At 36.7% G+C, this 16,206-nt stretch overlaps 1 protein-coding gene across 7 annotated transcripts in view; it reads left to right on the top strand.

Annotated features, from left to right (window-relative positions):
• Myo6 (myosin VI) overlaps nt 1-16,206 on the top strand; it is a 137,404-nt gene that overhangs the window by 71,739 nt on the left and 49,459 nt on the right. For all 7 annotated transcript variants that reach the window (XR_003709834.1, XM_028756178.1, XM_028756180.1 and 4 more), the window contains exons 7-14: nt 183-238; nt 677-774; nt 1,436-1,600; nt 3,907-3,987; nt 7,327-7,507; nt 10,829-10,973; nt 13,165-13,322; nt 14,534-14,625. Coding sequence is in view for 6 of the 7 variants with exons in the window: in XM_028756178.1 (XP_028612011.1) it covers nt 183-238; nt 677-774; nt 1,436-1,600; nt 3,907-3,987; nt 7,327-7,507; nt 10,829-10,973; nt 13,165-13,322; nt 14,534-14,625 (976 nt within the window). In the remaining variant the exon portion in view is untranslated. The remainder of the gene's footprint in view (nt 1-182; nt 239-676; nt 775-1,435; nt 1,601-3,906; nt 3,988-7,326; nt 7,508-10,828; nt 10,974-13,164; nt 13,323-14,533; nt 14,626-16,206) is intronic.

The following is a 16,206-nucleotide window of genomic DNA, read 5'->3' as shown; positions in this document are numbered from 1 at the left end:
CAGGCTGGCCTCGAACTCAGAAATCCACCTGCCTCTGCCTCCCAAGTGCTGGGATTAAAGGCGTGCGCCACCACCGCCCGGCTATGATCCATGTTTTATTAGTTTGGTTAGTAAGCTTTTAAATTTATTGTATTTATTGTTATTGTTATTCAAGGATTTTTTTAATCCTGTATTTTAAATAGATACCTGACAGAATCTTATGGAACAGGCCAAGATATTGATGATAGAATTGTTGAAGGTATTGTTGATTTTTATTTATTATTGTTGGGTACCTTTCAAGTTGACTTAGAAGAATCTTATTTGTGGTCTACAATGCTTTCCTCTTAGTGATATGAGAGGCCTTCCCATCTCCTATAAACCTTTGCTCAGATACTTCCTTCATGGTGATCTAGTAACCTGTCATCTTTCTCATCCCCAGAGGCTTGTCCCCTAGATGACTCTAGACCTGTCCACTTGTCAATCAAAAGTAAAACTATTGCAGTAGATAAGCATTTAATCCTTGGGGAATGTGACATTACTTGATAATTTTTCTGTGTTATATTTCTAAAAGCATTTATTCCAGCATTTTCCCAATTTTTCTTCTTTGTGGAAATGTAATACGTATATTGCTTTATAATTTTTCTTCATGACTTTCTCATGATTTTTTGATGAAGTGTTTTCATTTCTTTTTCAATAGCTAATCCACTTTTAGAAGCGTTTGGAAATGCAAAGACTGTTCGTAACAATAATAGCAGTCGATTTGGAAAATTTGTAGAAATTCATTTCAATGAAAAGGTAAATTGAAGTTGCTTTTGTGATATATTTGGGAAGTGTTTGTGGTAAGTGTAAAGGTCTTATTATAATTGGAATCGGTGCAGTTCTTCCTAAGATTATTATTATTATTTTAACTGTTATTGTATGTTTGTATGTAGTTACAATGACTATCCAGAATAGTCATTTTCTAATATCAAATATTTCTAATATTTGATTTGGATAAATAACTAATCATAAATTTATAGTTATTTTTTATTCCTATTTCATTCTTTTGTTGTTTTGGGAAGATGTCATAATGTACATGATCACAGGACATTGCATGATATATAACTGTACATTATCTGTTGATTTACATAATCTGTAATGATCACGAGGGCAGTTAATGTCTTAACAGCAGATTTTCATAGTGGTGATCTGAGAGCTCTTTAGCAACAGTCTGTGGGCTGCTGGGGTGGACTGCAAAGTCAGTTCTAATTCTGGAGAGGCTCAGGGTGGAGATTGGACAATAGTGTTTAAAATGAAGGAGAAATATTCAAAGCTTACATTGTAGATGTTTTTGTCTAATATTTAATAAATATTTTAACTTCTTTGATAAGCAAATGTTTATTAGAAAAGATTAATTTAGCATTAAGGTATATTTCAATCCCATAAACACAAAATGTATTTTCTGTTTTGTCTTTAGAGTTCAGTTGTTGGAGGATTTGTTTCCCATTACCTTCTAGAGAAGTCTAGGATCTGTGTACAAGGGAAAGAGGAGCGGAATTACCATATTTTTTACAGGCTGTGTGCTGGGGCTTCAGAAGACATCAGGGAGAAGCTTCACTTGAGTTCCCCAGATAATTTTCGGGTAGGTTGGAGGAAAATAAATGTTATGCCAGGCTTGCAAATCATTTACCCTCTTAGTCCTAAAACTCACTGTTTTTGGATTCCTACTTGTTTTTGTACATAACTTATGTCAAATCAAGTACAATGGGCTTTCTGGACTAGCTATGAATTGCAACTATTGGGAATGATAAAGAGAGCACCTGTGTATAGATTTCTTTATTATTTACTAAACAATAAGGAATAATATTCTATCACAGAGTATTTATGTTATAGTAAGGATTATAAATTGCTACCCCATAACTATAATCTTGCTCTGTCATGAATTGTAATGTAAATGTCTGATATTCAGGATATCAGATATGTAAGATATCTGATGACCCAAAGGAGTCATGAGTTGAGAACCACTGGTCTAAGGCATTGATTCCCCTTGCCCCATGTGGATACCTGAGATCTAACTAGATAATATGTTAGAATTATAGCCTTACCAATGAACTCTCTATTGAGATTTACTTGTAAGTTTATCATAGGTTCAGTGTCCCTAATGTGAAAACTCCAAATCTCAAACACTGCATAGTCTGGGTCTTCATAGTTTAAAATTTGGGATGCTCAGCTTGAAAATTAAAGTAATTTTAATTACTCTGAAATGTAAGCAACTCTGAAATGTGAATCACTTTTTCAGAGTATTGAGATAAGTGATCCTCAGCATGTTTAACATTGTATGAGAAGATCTGTAATTCAATAGGTAAAAGGACAGATGTTTAATACCATATTAATTTAAACCCAATTAGAAATTTATAAGGTCTTGTAATAGTAGCCTTAAAATTATCTTTAATGTAGTTGTAAAAACTTCAATCACTGAATCGATGTTAGTGATGAATGTATTATTATTCCCCTTAGTTCAATTCTGCAATACATACTTGCTTGATATTGGGTGCTAGACATTGATCCAGGAATAAAAGACAAATAGGGCACAATCGTGTCCCTGGGCAACTTAGATTGTGATGGGAAATACACACATTGTCTGAATGTTATGCTGAATAGTAAGAAACTATGCATGCCCCACCTCAAATGCCGTGATGATTGGGGATTTGAAAATTCTAGTGGAAGAACTGATTACTTGAAGGAATGCTGGCGTGGGGCTGGAGCAGTGGCTCTGGTTAGGAGCACTGGCTACTCTTGCAGAGGACCTGGCTTCAGTTCTCAGTTCCCACATGATGGCTTACACCACTTGCAATTCCAGTCTGAGGGGATTCGGCATCCTCTTCTGACCTCTGCTTCTCAACTTAATTAGAGTTTGAAGTCGATTGATTATTATATCTTCATGAAATCAGAAGAGGCATTTTTGATGTTTTTTTTAAAAACGTATGTTACTCAAAATCATATGAATTATGATATATGTCTAGATTTTGCCAACACTTAGCTGGCCAGAAAGTAATGTGGCTACTGTGGCTTTAGTTTAGTGTTTCTTGGAGGCTTGGGAGAATAGCATTTCAATCTTAGAAGGTATAGCCTCCCCTAGCACAGTGCAGGACATCAAAGCAACCAAAGGCTTTCCTGACTTTCTATTGTGGACCATTAGGATGGATTTCATTTCCTCCAGGGCAGTTCCAGTGGTGGCAGGAGCAAGAGGGGGGTCTACATATGCTATAATCGACATTCTTTTCATGTAACATACAACCACATTTTTATTGTGTTCCCCAAATGGCATGAAAATGTTCTGATAATTTCATTGGTTGTTTGTTTGTTACTTTGTCCTTCTAATTTACTGATAGGTTGTTAATGCAACGCAGAGCATGCAGGCATGCTTTTACAATGGCTGAACTTTATTTTGCCATTACTTTATCCAAACTGATTTATAATGTAGAGATTTACTGCTCCAACATACTTGAAGCAACCACACATGTATCTTGCAAAATAGAAAGCTGGAAATGCTCAACGTTATCAATTTAAAAACATTTGTACACATTTTATGGAAGCATTTGGTACAGTCAGGCAAAAATCGTGGAGTATGAAGAAAGTGTATACAGAGTGACAATGGGTGGCAAAAAGGTTGTATCTATTCTTGCCACAACAAAGCTGGAGGAAATCGCATCTTTCCTAGACCTTTAATGGTTTTGCAATTCTTGGGATCAACCCCAGGGTGGTGTGTATGCCATGCTGATCCTGGGTCACTGGCTTTCACCTTTAGCTCTCTATTTTTTGTTTCTTTGTTTGTTTGCTTAAGACAGAGGTTCTTTATGTAGCCCAGGCTGGACTTGAACTCACTTTGTAGCTGTGTTCTTTTCCCTTGGATCCTATGTTAATTGTACTTTTAATTCTTTGTCTTAGTATTTAAACCGGGGCTGCACTAGATATTTCGCTAACAAAGAAACGGACAAACAGATTTTACAGAACCGAAAAAGTCCTGAGGTATAGTAGATAATATTTTTAATGAAAATCTTTACTGTAAAAAATATTGCTAAAGGATTTGTCTTTATTTTGGAACGTCTTGCTTTCAAGTTTATGTCTTAAAACTACACTATGACACCAATCTCTCTTGTAGTGTGACACTCTAGACCTCTGTCATATATAGAACAGCAGGCTCTGGTTCTTCTTGGGCCCAAATGCATTGATTTTTCTCATGTTCTATTTTAGATTACTATACTATGACATTGCTTACAAGTAATTCAGCAGCATACTCAGATATTACTATTTGTAGTTAAGTATTAATAAGCTTTCCGCTGCTGTTGACAAAACACACAAGCAAATCACCTTGAAATGTAGAAGATTTGTTTTTGCTCAGTTTTATATTTCAGTCCATGGTTAGTTGTTTCTGTTTCTGGGCCATGGTGAGGCAGAATCCACAGTAGAGAGCATGTGGATAGGTAAAGCTGCTTACCTTTGGTGGCCAGAAGTGAGTGGGAGGTGAGACTGAGAAACGGAAGGAGAGAGGGTGTGTGTCAGAGATAAGGTAAAGACCGCAAGATCGCTAGCTCAGTCAGCCAAGTTTCCATACCTCTTAATAGCCCATCAGTGGATGGATCTATTGGTAAGATCAGAGTCCACATGACCCATCCACTTCCACAAAGCCATTCTTCTGAATATTATTGCATAGAGAACCAAGTCTTCCACACATGGGCCTTTGAGGAATATCCCAGGAGAAAGCATAAAGTATGCCTTTTTTTTTTTTTTTTTGGTTTTTGGTTTTGTCTTTCGAGACAGGGTTTCTCTGTGTAGTTCTGGCTGTCCTACAACTCACTCTGTAGACCAGGCTGGCCTTGAACTCAGAAATCCGCCTGTCTCTGCCTCCCAAGTGCTGGGATTAAAGGCGTGCGCCACCACTGCCCGGCATAAAGTATGCCTTTTAGTTTATTGTCTACTGAAATAAGATTTGACATAGACAGTAAGTACCTAAAGCATTCTTGTGAAAGACTGTTTACATATTATTTTGTTCTATCAACTATATATCAGGAGTATATTATGAAGTTTTATATATGTTTGTTTCTAAATAATTTAATTATTATGTAATTATTATTTTGAAAATATTAAATCTTTAAGAATTTTAAACTTTTATAAATTTTAACCTACAGAATTTTAGTAGTAAATTTTGTTGTATCTAAACAACACATTTCAGTTATAAAAACTAAATCATGATTAGTTATTGACACTAGTTAATCTTGACTTATTTTTAAAAAGGTATTTATGTCAGTTGAATAACTTTTTGCTGTTAGCAGTTCTTAATGATTCTGCACTTGCCAATCAGATGTTTTGATTTTACTCAGATTGGGTAAGTTAAATTATGTATATAATACATTAATGTAAATGAATAGAAAGAAGATAAAATTATCATTTCAAATCATGAACACATGATACTACAGTTAATACTTGTTTAATTTGATATTTTGCATATTATTTTTAGATATAGATATCTGAGTTATGCATAAATTTTAAGTTAGAGCCACAGCTGAGACTTTTGGACACAATGTCAACATTTATTATAGTATTTACTACATCTTGAAAAACTCCGTTTTTGTAAGATACTATCAAAATATGTAAGTTGTAGTCTTTCCACTAAAATAATCAAGAGCCACCCAAAACAACTGCAGCGGTCCTGTAGGGAAAACACAAAAAATGCAAAAGCAAAGAAAAGCAAATGAGGAGAAGGGAAAACTGATGCTTTGCCTCCAGAGAGCAGTGTGCGCGCATGCGTGTATGCGCGAACAGTGCCAGAGAGGAAAATACCTTCCTTCAGTATTTCAGAGTGAAATACTTTCTCAGAAATCTTACATCACTGAGAGAGAATGTGCATGTGTATGATACGTACAAGTGAACCGTGGATTAACATATTTAAATTACTTTTTATCTCTTCTTTGTCAGGAGGACGAGGTGATCATTTTGACTAAGCCCTTTGCTTCATTCTGTTTGGGTGTCTTTCTGCTGTGTGCAGATTTTAGGAGAATGCAGTATTTTCAGTCTGCTGTGAAGCAAATGGTTCATGAGGATTTGGTTAGAAAACAGTATTTAAAATGCTGCCGATGCTCAGCAGAGAGACTAAAAATCCTGCATGACAGTGTTTCTTTCAACTTTGCATGTGGTTGTTGCCTTCACCTCTTTTAAAGAACAACATAGAATTTCAGTTTCTAGACATTTTCCAGAAATCTGGCGCATAATTAGACATTTAAAGCATCTTGTGAATAGCAGGCAGCAGTTGCATGCTGGGGGAAGAAAACATTCCCCGGAAGCGTCAGACATTTTTGATGCTCAATAATTCTGATACTGAGGTTTTATTTTAACTTTAGCTTTAATGCTCAAGTTCTGGAAAATTTCTAGGTTAGTTTTTCTGTGTCTAGTATCTTCTCTTTCTGTTTCTTCTTTTAGCTTTGCAGCACTAACTTTCTTCCCCCTCTGTCTGAGTTTACTAGACCCTAACATATGAATACTTAAGATGCATATTCTTCTAGAAGAGAAACAGAATTTCTGTTCATGTTTTCTTTTTTTCAAGAAAGGCCTTGCATGGATCCCTGGAGTTAGACTATTGTGTAGTAATTCACCTCAGCTCATACATACAACATAGAGAAGTAACAGGACTATTTGTCAGGCCATGAAGACGCTGTAATCTTACCTGGATTTACTTCTGGTTACATGGATGTAATTGTCAGTGGTTAATCTAGTTCCGTGCCTATTGGCACATTAAATTCCTTATTACACTTCTTTTCACTTGTCCTGTTTTTTTGCATATTCATTTTTAATTGAAAAAATTGCATATATTTGTAACTATCTGGGTTATTATGGAAGATTTTCTTACTGTATAAATCATGGAATGACAGAGTCAGACAAACACCCATTACTACCTGATTGCTTTTTTTTGGAGGCTGTCACTTCATCGCAGTCATTCCTTCCCTTTTCACTAATTCATACTTTCCTAACATCTTATACTTATACTTATATTATATAACGTTATATTAGACGTAGACTTATAGTGCGTTAGAGGTAGCATCATGCTTTAGTTGCAGAACATCTTACTCCATTGTTTTAGTTGAAGTTTTTATTGAATTATGGACTCACATGAAGTTTTAAGAAAATAACACAGAGAGCTCTTTCATACACTTTCTATACCATTCTGTTTTTAAATGTTTTCAAATGCTTACGTTTTTCTGTTGACAATTTTATTTTTGCATGTCATACATTGCATTAATAGACCTGCTGTTGTAGTCTTTAGTTTACTTGAATCACATAAAGACCAGTCAGTTGACACTTCTTGTTTTATAGTATGTTAAGGCAGGTTCCTTGAAGGATCCTCTATTAGATGACCATGGAGATTTTATCAGGATGTGCACAGCCATGAAAAAAATTGGTTTGGATGATGAAGAAAAACTTGATCTGTTTCGAGTCGTAGCTGGTGTCCTGCACCTTGGAAATATTGATTTTGAAGAAGCCGGAAGCACTTCAGGTTGTTTTTAAAATTTTTTTAACTAAAGGATAAAATTGGGTGTAATGTTTGTCCTCTCCTAGCCATATGAATATTCAGTGACTTGTGTGTAGGTTTGTCAAAATTACAACAATTTTCTGGGACATTTTCTGTTATATAGTGACTGTAACAATATATACTACACCATCATGAACAAATTAGTAGTTATTATGAGGTTCATACTTTAAAATTTTTCCTACTATACTTTTAATAGTTAATAGACAATTCTCTTATTTGTTAATATATCCTTTTAGCTTTTTCTGTTTCATAGACCTAAACTAGAATCAGTTAATTGAGGTGATTTGATATACGGCAGTGCATCCTTCTTTAGTGAGAGATAAAAATAAAAGTTTCCTTTTAATGGATGTTGAAAAGTATTTAAGTGCAAACAAGTTAGTGTTTTTTCACTCCTAGTGGTTCCATTACTGTATAAGCAATAAGACTTTTTCATAATTGCAGATTAGATACCTGGGTATGGAATTGACAAACCTAGTTCATCACCTGTTTTTGGAAATACAGTATTAGTGAAATATAGCCACACCCATTGTGTGTTGTTTATACCCGTGTTCATGCTAAAATGGCAAAGTTGTAGTCAGTAGAGACTGTGCCCTATCAAACCAAAAATATTTACTACCTGCTCCCTTAGAATATAACATTTTCCAGTCCTGGATTAATACATTTTCTTAGAAAGTTACACCAAGAGTGAGTTAAGAGTCTGAAGCACCACTTAATACAGCAGCCAACACTATGAGTTTGATTCAGATCTCACAGGTACATTCATTTGTAAAGTGAAATAATACATAAGTGCCTTTAAAAAGTACAATTCTCAGTAGTGGTATATGTAGAGGAAAGGGACTCCCAGAGAAAGAGGGGAAGGTCGCTTAAGAAACAGTGTGTTGGGCTCAAGATTGCCTCAGTGTGGAGAACTTCTCCTCCTCCATGTCTCTCTCTGCTTCCATCTGTCCTTTTTAAAGTTTGAAGGTTTTTGTTTGTATGAGTGTATGCACACTCCATGTGTTCCTGGTGCCATAGAAACCATAAGGGCGTAAGATCCTGTGGAACAAGAATTACAAGCAGTTGTGAGCCTCCTTGTGGGTGCTGGAAACTGAACCTGTATTCTCTGAAAGAACAGAATGTGCTCTTAATCACTCAGCCATCTCCCCTTTCTGGAGACAGGTCTCATGTAGCTTAGACTGGCCTCAAAGTGATCGTCTAGTCTCCCAAGCGCTGGGATTAGACGTATGTTCCATAATACCCAGCTTTGTTTACCATTTTGAGGCCACAAGTTTGATCCTAAGCACTGGGAGAAAAATGTCTTCTCTGCAATAAGATCCTTCATAATCATAATTGAAACATAGGAAGTGATGAGATTGGAGATGCCTCCATTTTGCAGACATGGACCCTGCACAGTGGTGCTAAACATAGATACCAATAAAGTGATAGAAAGGAGACCCTTGTTTTACTTATAGGTGACTAGCTCAGGCGATTGTCGTAACTGTCTCTCATTTCCTTCAGGCCACTGAACCTTGTCATCCATGAGTGAGCAGACTAAGATAGACAGTCCTCAATGACTTTCAGGTCTATTGTCCTATAATGTTAGACATAACATAGAGTACTGGATGAGCACATGGCCCTGAGTCAAATTGCTTCATCATGTGCTATCTGTTTCTATGACCTTGTCCCTTCTGTGTCTTAGTTTTCTCACTGTAAAGAGATAATAGCTCCCAACTTGTGTTGTGAAGAGAAGTCAGTGAGTTAAGTATTTACAAAATGTTTTGAACACTGGTGTTTGGCAGATAATAAGAAAATGAATCCAATTAAACACTCTTCATTTTCATTGAAATGAAAATACATTAAAACAAAATTAGATACCTGGAATATGCATTAATAATCAGAGTTTTTTAAAAAAGAGGAATTGGAAAATTTCCTTTGTGAATGTATTAAAACATGCATTTCATTTGTACTTCAGCATTACAGGAAGGGAATTTGTGGGAGAGCCTAAATAATACAAAAAATAATTTTAACTGTAGAGTAGTTGACATACTTAGGAATGTTAGAAATGGTAAGGTACTTAGAAGTGGTAAGAGACTTTCCTGTCTCTTATTACTGCCCTGAGGAAGGACATGCAGATGTATAGAATATCCGAAATATCATGTGACCAGCTGAAGGGTGTCCAGTGACCAATGGGACATGGCATGTGCTTGCTTTCTCTCTTACTTTAAAAAATACTCCTTTCTGTTGTGTGAGAAATAGGAGTTCAAGGAGACTGGGGTGAGATAAACATTAGATCGCTTTTATTTTAATAGGTAATTTTTTGTATTAAACTTCATTCTTTTCTGTGACCTTCCATGGATCTAAAACATTTCCTGCTAATTAAAAATGAGGTGTTCATTTTCTTTCTTCTTCCTATAACTTCCTTGGGTTGTCATAGTGACTTATGCAGAAACCAAGAACTTTTGTAATGATTTTAACACAAAGCTCATTTTCTAATTAATGTTTGTAAGGCTCCCCAATGTCATAATACTGTTTTATTTAGTGGAAGTGTAGAAAGAACCTGTTAGGACTACCTATGATTTAAAAATCTCATGTAACTAGCATGTATGCCATAACAGGAACAATATCACAGTAAACAACATAGCAGTAATAAAAATGCTTAGAGAACATCGTTAGGGAGTGAGTGACATTAACACTCTATATTACTTGGCAGTTTTTACCTTTTCAAGATTAAAAGAGTTTTTTTTTTAATGTTGATCTACATCATTCTTGTAAGAAATGCTGTAATACAGTAAGAGAGAGAGAGAAAGAGAGAGAGGGAGAGAGAGAGAGAGAGAAGAAAAAGAATAAACATTTAAGTAAATGAATGGGTTCCTGGTATTTCCTCTTGTGTGTAATTTAGATTTGTCGGACAAAGGGATTATAGTCCTGGCAGGGGTGGCAGAAGATTCTGTCACAGTGTTCAGAAGAATGCACAAGTGAAACTTAAGAATTGTTTATTTCTGGAATTTTCCACAATAGTTTTGCCTCAAGTTGGCAGCAGGTAACGGAAACTGTGGAATGTGAATCTGCTGGCAGGAAGGGTCTCTTTCACTGTGGATCTGCCCCAGGCTAGGGTTTCCTGTTGAACTTGCTAGTAGGAGTGTCCAACAAGGATGGAAAAAAGTGAGCTGGATTTGAAAGTTAAAAGCAAACATCATCTATCCCATAATGTTACATAAGTAAAGAAAATGCTAAGAAACAAACCTAGAAGGTCTCATTTATCTAGTGCTTATATAAATTAACTTCACATGGAAACATTTCCCTTAGGTGGCTGCAATCTGAAGAATAAATCTGCCCCATCACTGGAATACTGTGCTGAATTGCTGGGTTTGGACCAAGATGATCTTCGAGTCAGTTTAACCACTAGAGTCATGCTCACCACAGCAGGGGGCACCAAAGGAACCGTTATAAAGTAAGCTCTACCTCATTGCTCTGCAGAAATTCTGCCTTGTGGTCTGTCATGGAAAAATACTTAGATTTTGAAAACGCTGAGATTTAAGGTCAGGGTTTCGCTCTTGCCATTTGAATGTTCAAGCTGTACTTGGTATTTCAGAATTCTGTGCTTCCAACAGCTGTAGTTGATCACATAAATAAATAGGGATTTGCACAGCTTGGAGTTGTTTCTTGAACATATTCTCCATGATACAAATTTGGAATTTATTAAACAGGCAATACTTGCTTTTGTACAGCTATCAACATTTCGTTAAGTTTTTGATTGTTTTAGACAACAGAGTCGTTTCTTTCAAATGTGTGTATGAATGGTATATACTAAAGCTCCTACTAAATGCAACTCACTTTATAGACTATCCAGGGAAAGGGAACTTCTTGTTACACTTACTATTTTCTTTCATTTAGAGGAAATCACAAGTGATAGAAAATAAGGCCATAGTCACATCTTTTTATTTCTTGTCCCCTCGGAAATATTTATTCACTTGTCTTTTGTGTGGGCACATGTGTGATTATGATGTTTGTACATGTCAGTTTGTACATGAAGTGTGTGTATGCACTTGGGTGCCTGTATACTTGTGTGAGTGGAGGGTAGAGGCCGCCCTGAGTATCCTCCGCAACCTTTCTCCCCTCATCTTCTGAGCTCCCCTCACCTTCCAGAGCTCATCTGTTTTGCTGGGGTGGCTGCCCAGGGAGTCCTAGAGATTCCCTCCTCATAGTTGGGTTACAGATGTAGTCACCACACTAGCTTTTACATAAATCCCAATTTATGTCCTCATGTTTCTGTGGCGGGCACTTCACCAAGTGAGCCATCTCCCAACCCCTGTGGCTAAGATTTTTAAAATCAGTAACCAAGAGCTTCAGATTGTGCCATATTACATAGTTTCAGCTTAATAGCATATATTTTATGAATTTTGGTTTTAGATACAGTAGCATAAAATTAGTACTTAGGTTTACCATTCACAAGTATTGCCATGCAAAGTCTTTATTTTTGAGGAAAAAGTCAATTCCCTATCCCTTTCTAAAGTCCTATCCCTTTTCAAATATGACAGCAAATGAACACAAGTGACTTACTTAGAAAAATATTTGGCAATTACAACAAAGCCAGGTGTGGTGACACAAGCCTGCAATCCCTGCGTTTGGCAGGTTGAGACAGAAAGGGATGAGGCCTGCCAGAGAAACATAGAAAGACCTTGTCTCAAAAACAAGAAACTCGCCACACATTTTTTCCTAGTGATGCAGTATTTTAAGGTGATGAAGTCGCCAGTTAGTTCTCTTTCTTCAGTACCACTCACGTGCCCATTTCTGTACTGTTTTAGAACAGCTCTGTCACAGTTTCTGTCTTGTATATACACACAAACTTACAGAGAATTCCGCTGTTGAGTTTATTTGAATGAGTCTTTATTTTATTTATTAGTTTATTATTTACTTTTGAGGCAGGATTTGGCTGTGTATCTGAAGCTAGCCTTGAGCTTACAATCCTCCTGCCTCAGCTTTCTAAGTGCTGGAATTACAGGCATGTTATACCATACCAAACATGCTTGCATAATTTTCTCTTGATTTTTCAACAGGGTTTCTGTGTAGCTCTGGTTGTGCTAGAACTCACTCTGTAGACCAGGCTGGTCCCAAACTCACAGAAAGCTACCCACTTCTGCTTCCTAAGTGTTGGGATTAAATGCATGCACCACCACTGACCAGCCCATGCTTTAATAATTTAAAAGTCACTCAACAATTGGATATTTTTTGTGTTTTCCCATTGTACTAAGTACTTAAGATCTAGCATAGCATTTGGAAAGTCCCCTCTATGATATGTTCTTTTTATTAGACTCTAATTTTATTGAGGAAAACAGCTTGCATTTGTGTCTATAATATTGAATATCAGCATCCCATATAGTTACTACATACAGGAGTTGGAGAGCCAAAAAAAGCCTTTTTATTATTGTCTAATAGTATATTTTAATCTAATCCTAGTTAATTGTTTTAGTTTGTCTCTTGTAATTTTCTCCTTAATTTTCTCTCTGCTTACTCACCTATCACTTGGTAACTATTTCTTCTGTATAGGTAATATGTTCAGATACGCTTTGACTTTATGCATCCAGCATTATTTTCAAAGTCTGTCCCTTTAAGGATTTTTCCTTGGACTATTGTTTTTCTAGAGTCCCCCTGAAAGTGGAGCAGGCAAACAATGCTCGAGATGCTCTGGCAAAGACGGTCTATAGCCATCTCTTTGATCACGTGGTAAACAGGGTGAATCAGTGCTTTCCTTTCGAAACATCTTCTTATTTTATTGGAGTCCTGGATATTGCTGGTTTCGGTAAGCATTGTTTCTTTTGTTAATTTATGTTTGATTTCTTTTAAAAACAAAACAAATATAACAATGTTTTCTCTAAAGCTGTTGTGGTAACCTTTCTCATTGCTATGGCCAAATACTAGAAGGAAGCAAAAGAAGGCAGTGTTTACCCTGCCTTGAGGTTCCAGAGTTTTCAGCCTTGGTGGAACAGACTTGCTGGTATCCTGAAGGCCAGGAGGGGAGGGGGCAGAAGAGGAGAAAGAGGAGGTGGGGAGAGGATGTGACTATATATGGTAGCTTTTTGATCTCTTGTTGCACTTGGACCCCCAGCCCCTGAGATGGTACTTCTCACATTCAGGGTAGGACTTTCTGTTTGGTAGCATTCTCTGGAAAGACCCTCACAAACACCAGGGGTGTGCTTTAACAATTTTCTTGGTATTTACTTATCAGTCGAATCAAGTTGACAATCAAGGTAGAAGTATTAGAAACCTTTTCTTCTTGTGATTCACTTGACATAATTTCTTTAAGTGTTCATGTCTGCACCTCATAATGCAGCTTTCAGAGAAAGCTAATTAGTCCTAAATTAAAACATGATCATCTAAACTGTTCAGTTGAGAGGTCTCCATACTCAGCTGAACGAAAGATAACCCCCTGAGTGCTGCTGCTAAAAATAACAAAGCTGGAATATAGTTTCAGAACACATAAACTCCCATCACTGATGAGATTTCATCATCTTTAGACACTTGTTAGCATGACACACATGTTCAGAGTGTGAAATTGTAGAACCTCATGGATCTTAGACATAATTCAACCCTCAACTTTAGAATGAATCACTGTCATAGAATTTTTGGTAACAGATTAAACCAGAAGAAAATCTCCTAAAGTACATACATTTTAAATCATTTTTGTACTCTAGGTTGCTTTAGTGCCTGCGTTTTAGAAAATAATGTTAAAAAGAGTTTACTTCTAAGTTTTTGACTTTCATACTGTAGAACATTTATGTGATGGGGCACTTTTTTTTTTTTTTTGGTATGGTAGAACAAGGTATTTCTGATATGTAGTTTTAGTGCCTGACAGTATATGTCTTGAGTTAACACATTTTGGGGACATAGAACAAACAATTTTGTGTGTTTTTTAAGCCCAGTTTTAAATTAAACCATTGACACAGCAACTCCTGGGATAAATTTATGCACATTGTTGATGGTGACAACTCTATTCTGTTTTTGTGATTACAGAGTACTTTGAGCACAACAGCTTTGAGCAATTTTGTATCAACTATTGCAATGAGAAACTTCAACAGTTTTTTAATGAAAGGATCCTGAAGGAGGTGAGTAATGATATTTAAATTTAAGGTTCCCATTAAGCTGTTTACATTTCAAGGAAGAAAATCATGTTGCAGTTACCCTGACTGGTGGTGTCTGACTTGAGGTGGCAGGTGGTCCAGCAAATGCTGGCAGTTCAGCTGAAGTTTGGGGCCCTTGTAAGAGCTAAGAGGCAGCTTTGCAGGAGGAAGGCCTGTGATTTCTTACCAGTGACTTTCATTAGTAAACCTCAGCTTACCATTTTTCCTCTTGATTTGGTTGTTTCTATTTCTGCCACTGTCCTTCTCAGTGTCTGCTTCTGCTTGCTCTGCCCATTTTGTTACCTCTCTATGAACATCAGCAAAGCCACCAGTCAGGAAATTTTGAGTAGCCACTGGCCAGGAGTACCTCTGGCTAGCACTGTGCCTACTGTGCCATTTTGTGTGCTACAAACTGCTTTTGAATGGCCTGTCTTTGGCCAGCCACCGTTTGCTCTTCAGGAAGGAATTTACTTGCTCTGCTCTCAGTATAACTCTGGGCATGGCTGACATTCAACATACCAAGATAGACTAGGAAAAGTTATTTTATGATTCTTTAGAATTTAGTCAACACAAAGATAGCTTTGGATAAATTGATTTATTCCAAGGCTCATTATTTTCTCCCCTAAAACCTGAATTCTCCAATATTTCCTACCAGTACCTTTGTTTTCCTTCCTCTGTGCTGTCTGCGATAGGTTTTGCTGATTGAAGATGCTAGAGTAGAGGAACTGGAAAGTTTATCCAACACAGCCGTCATTGTTCAGATGAGGAAGGCAGGTCTGAGGGCATTCCACAACTTCCCTAAACTTGAATCTCCTTTCCTGGCTGTTGGTCCACACCCAGTACTTACTTTCTTTGTTTCTTTGTTTCTTTCTTTGTTTGTTTCTTTCTTTCTTTGTTTCTTTCTTTCTTTGTTTCTTTCCTTATTTCTTTCTTTGTTCCTTCCTTCCCTCCTTCCTTCCCTCCTTCCCTCCTTCCTTCCTTCCTTCCTTCCTTCCTTCCTTCCTTCCTTCCCTCCCTCCCTTCCTCTCCCTTTCTTTCTTTCTTTCTTTCTTTCTTTCTTTCTTTCTTTCTTTCTTTCTTTCTTTTTCTTTCTTTCTTTCTTCCTTTCAGGGTTGCCATCCCTGAGTATTTGAGCTGAAATATGTAGTGTTTTTTTTTCTTTATTTCTATCTAATCTATCTTTTCCCATATTTTGTTTTTGTCTTTGAAAGGTTTCTGGCATATTATTGCATTTTTTAACTTTTAGATAGGCTACAGCTAATTAGTTGTAGCATAAACAAATGAGGAAAGCAAGTACTTTCCTGTAAGACAGTGTCTCTGTTCTGTCCAGCTGTGCTGTTAGTCCTTCCCTTGCTGTAATGCATGCTTCACATGCATGTTTCACTTGTAACATGTTATAATCCATCCTTTCTAGCTCAGCTCACACTCCACATAGGAACAGGAACCACATAAGGAGGGCACACTGTCTTATGTTTTCTTTTATTACAGTTCATTAAGTATGTATATGAATTTCAAATTCACATTGTGTTCAGGTTGGCAATGCCTTGTGGCGTGTATGGGAACTTC

This window comes from Grammomys surdaster, unplaced genomic scaffold (assembly GCF_004785775.1).
Source record: "Grammomys surdaster isolate TR1022 unplaced genomic scaffold, NIH_TR_1.0 126113, whole genome shotgun sequence".
In the NCBI taxonomy this organism is placed as follows: Eukaryota; Metazoa; Chordata; class Mammalia; order Rodentia; family Muridae; genus Grammomys; species Grammomys surdaster.
This window is presented reverse-complemented; position numbering and strand designations above follow the sequence as displayed.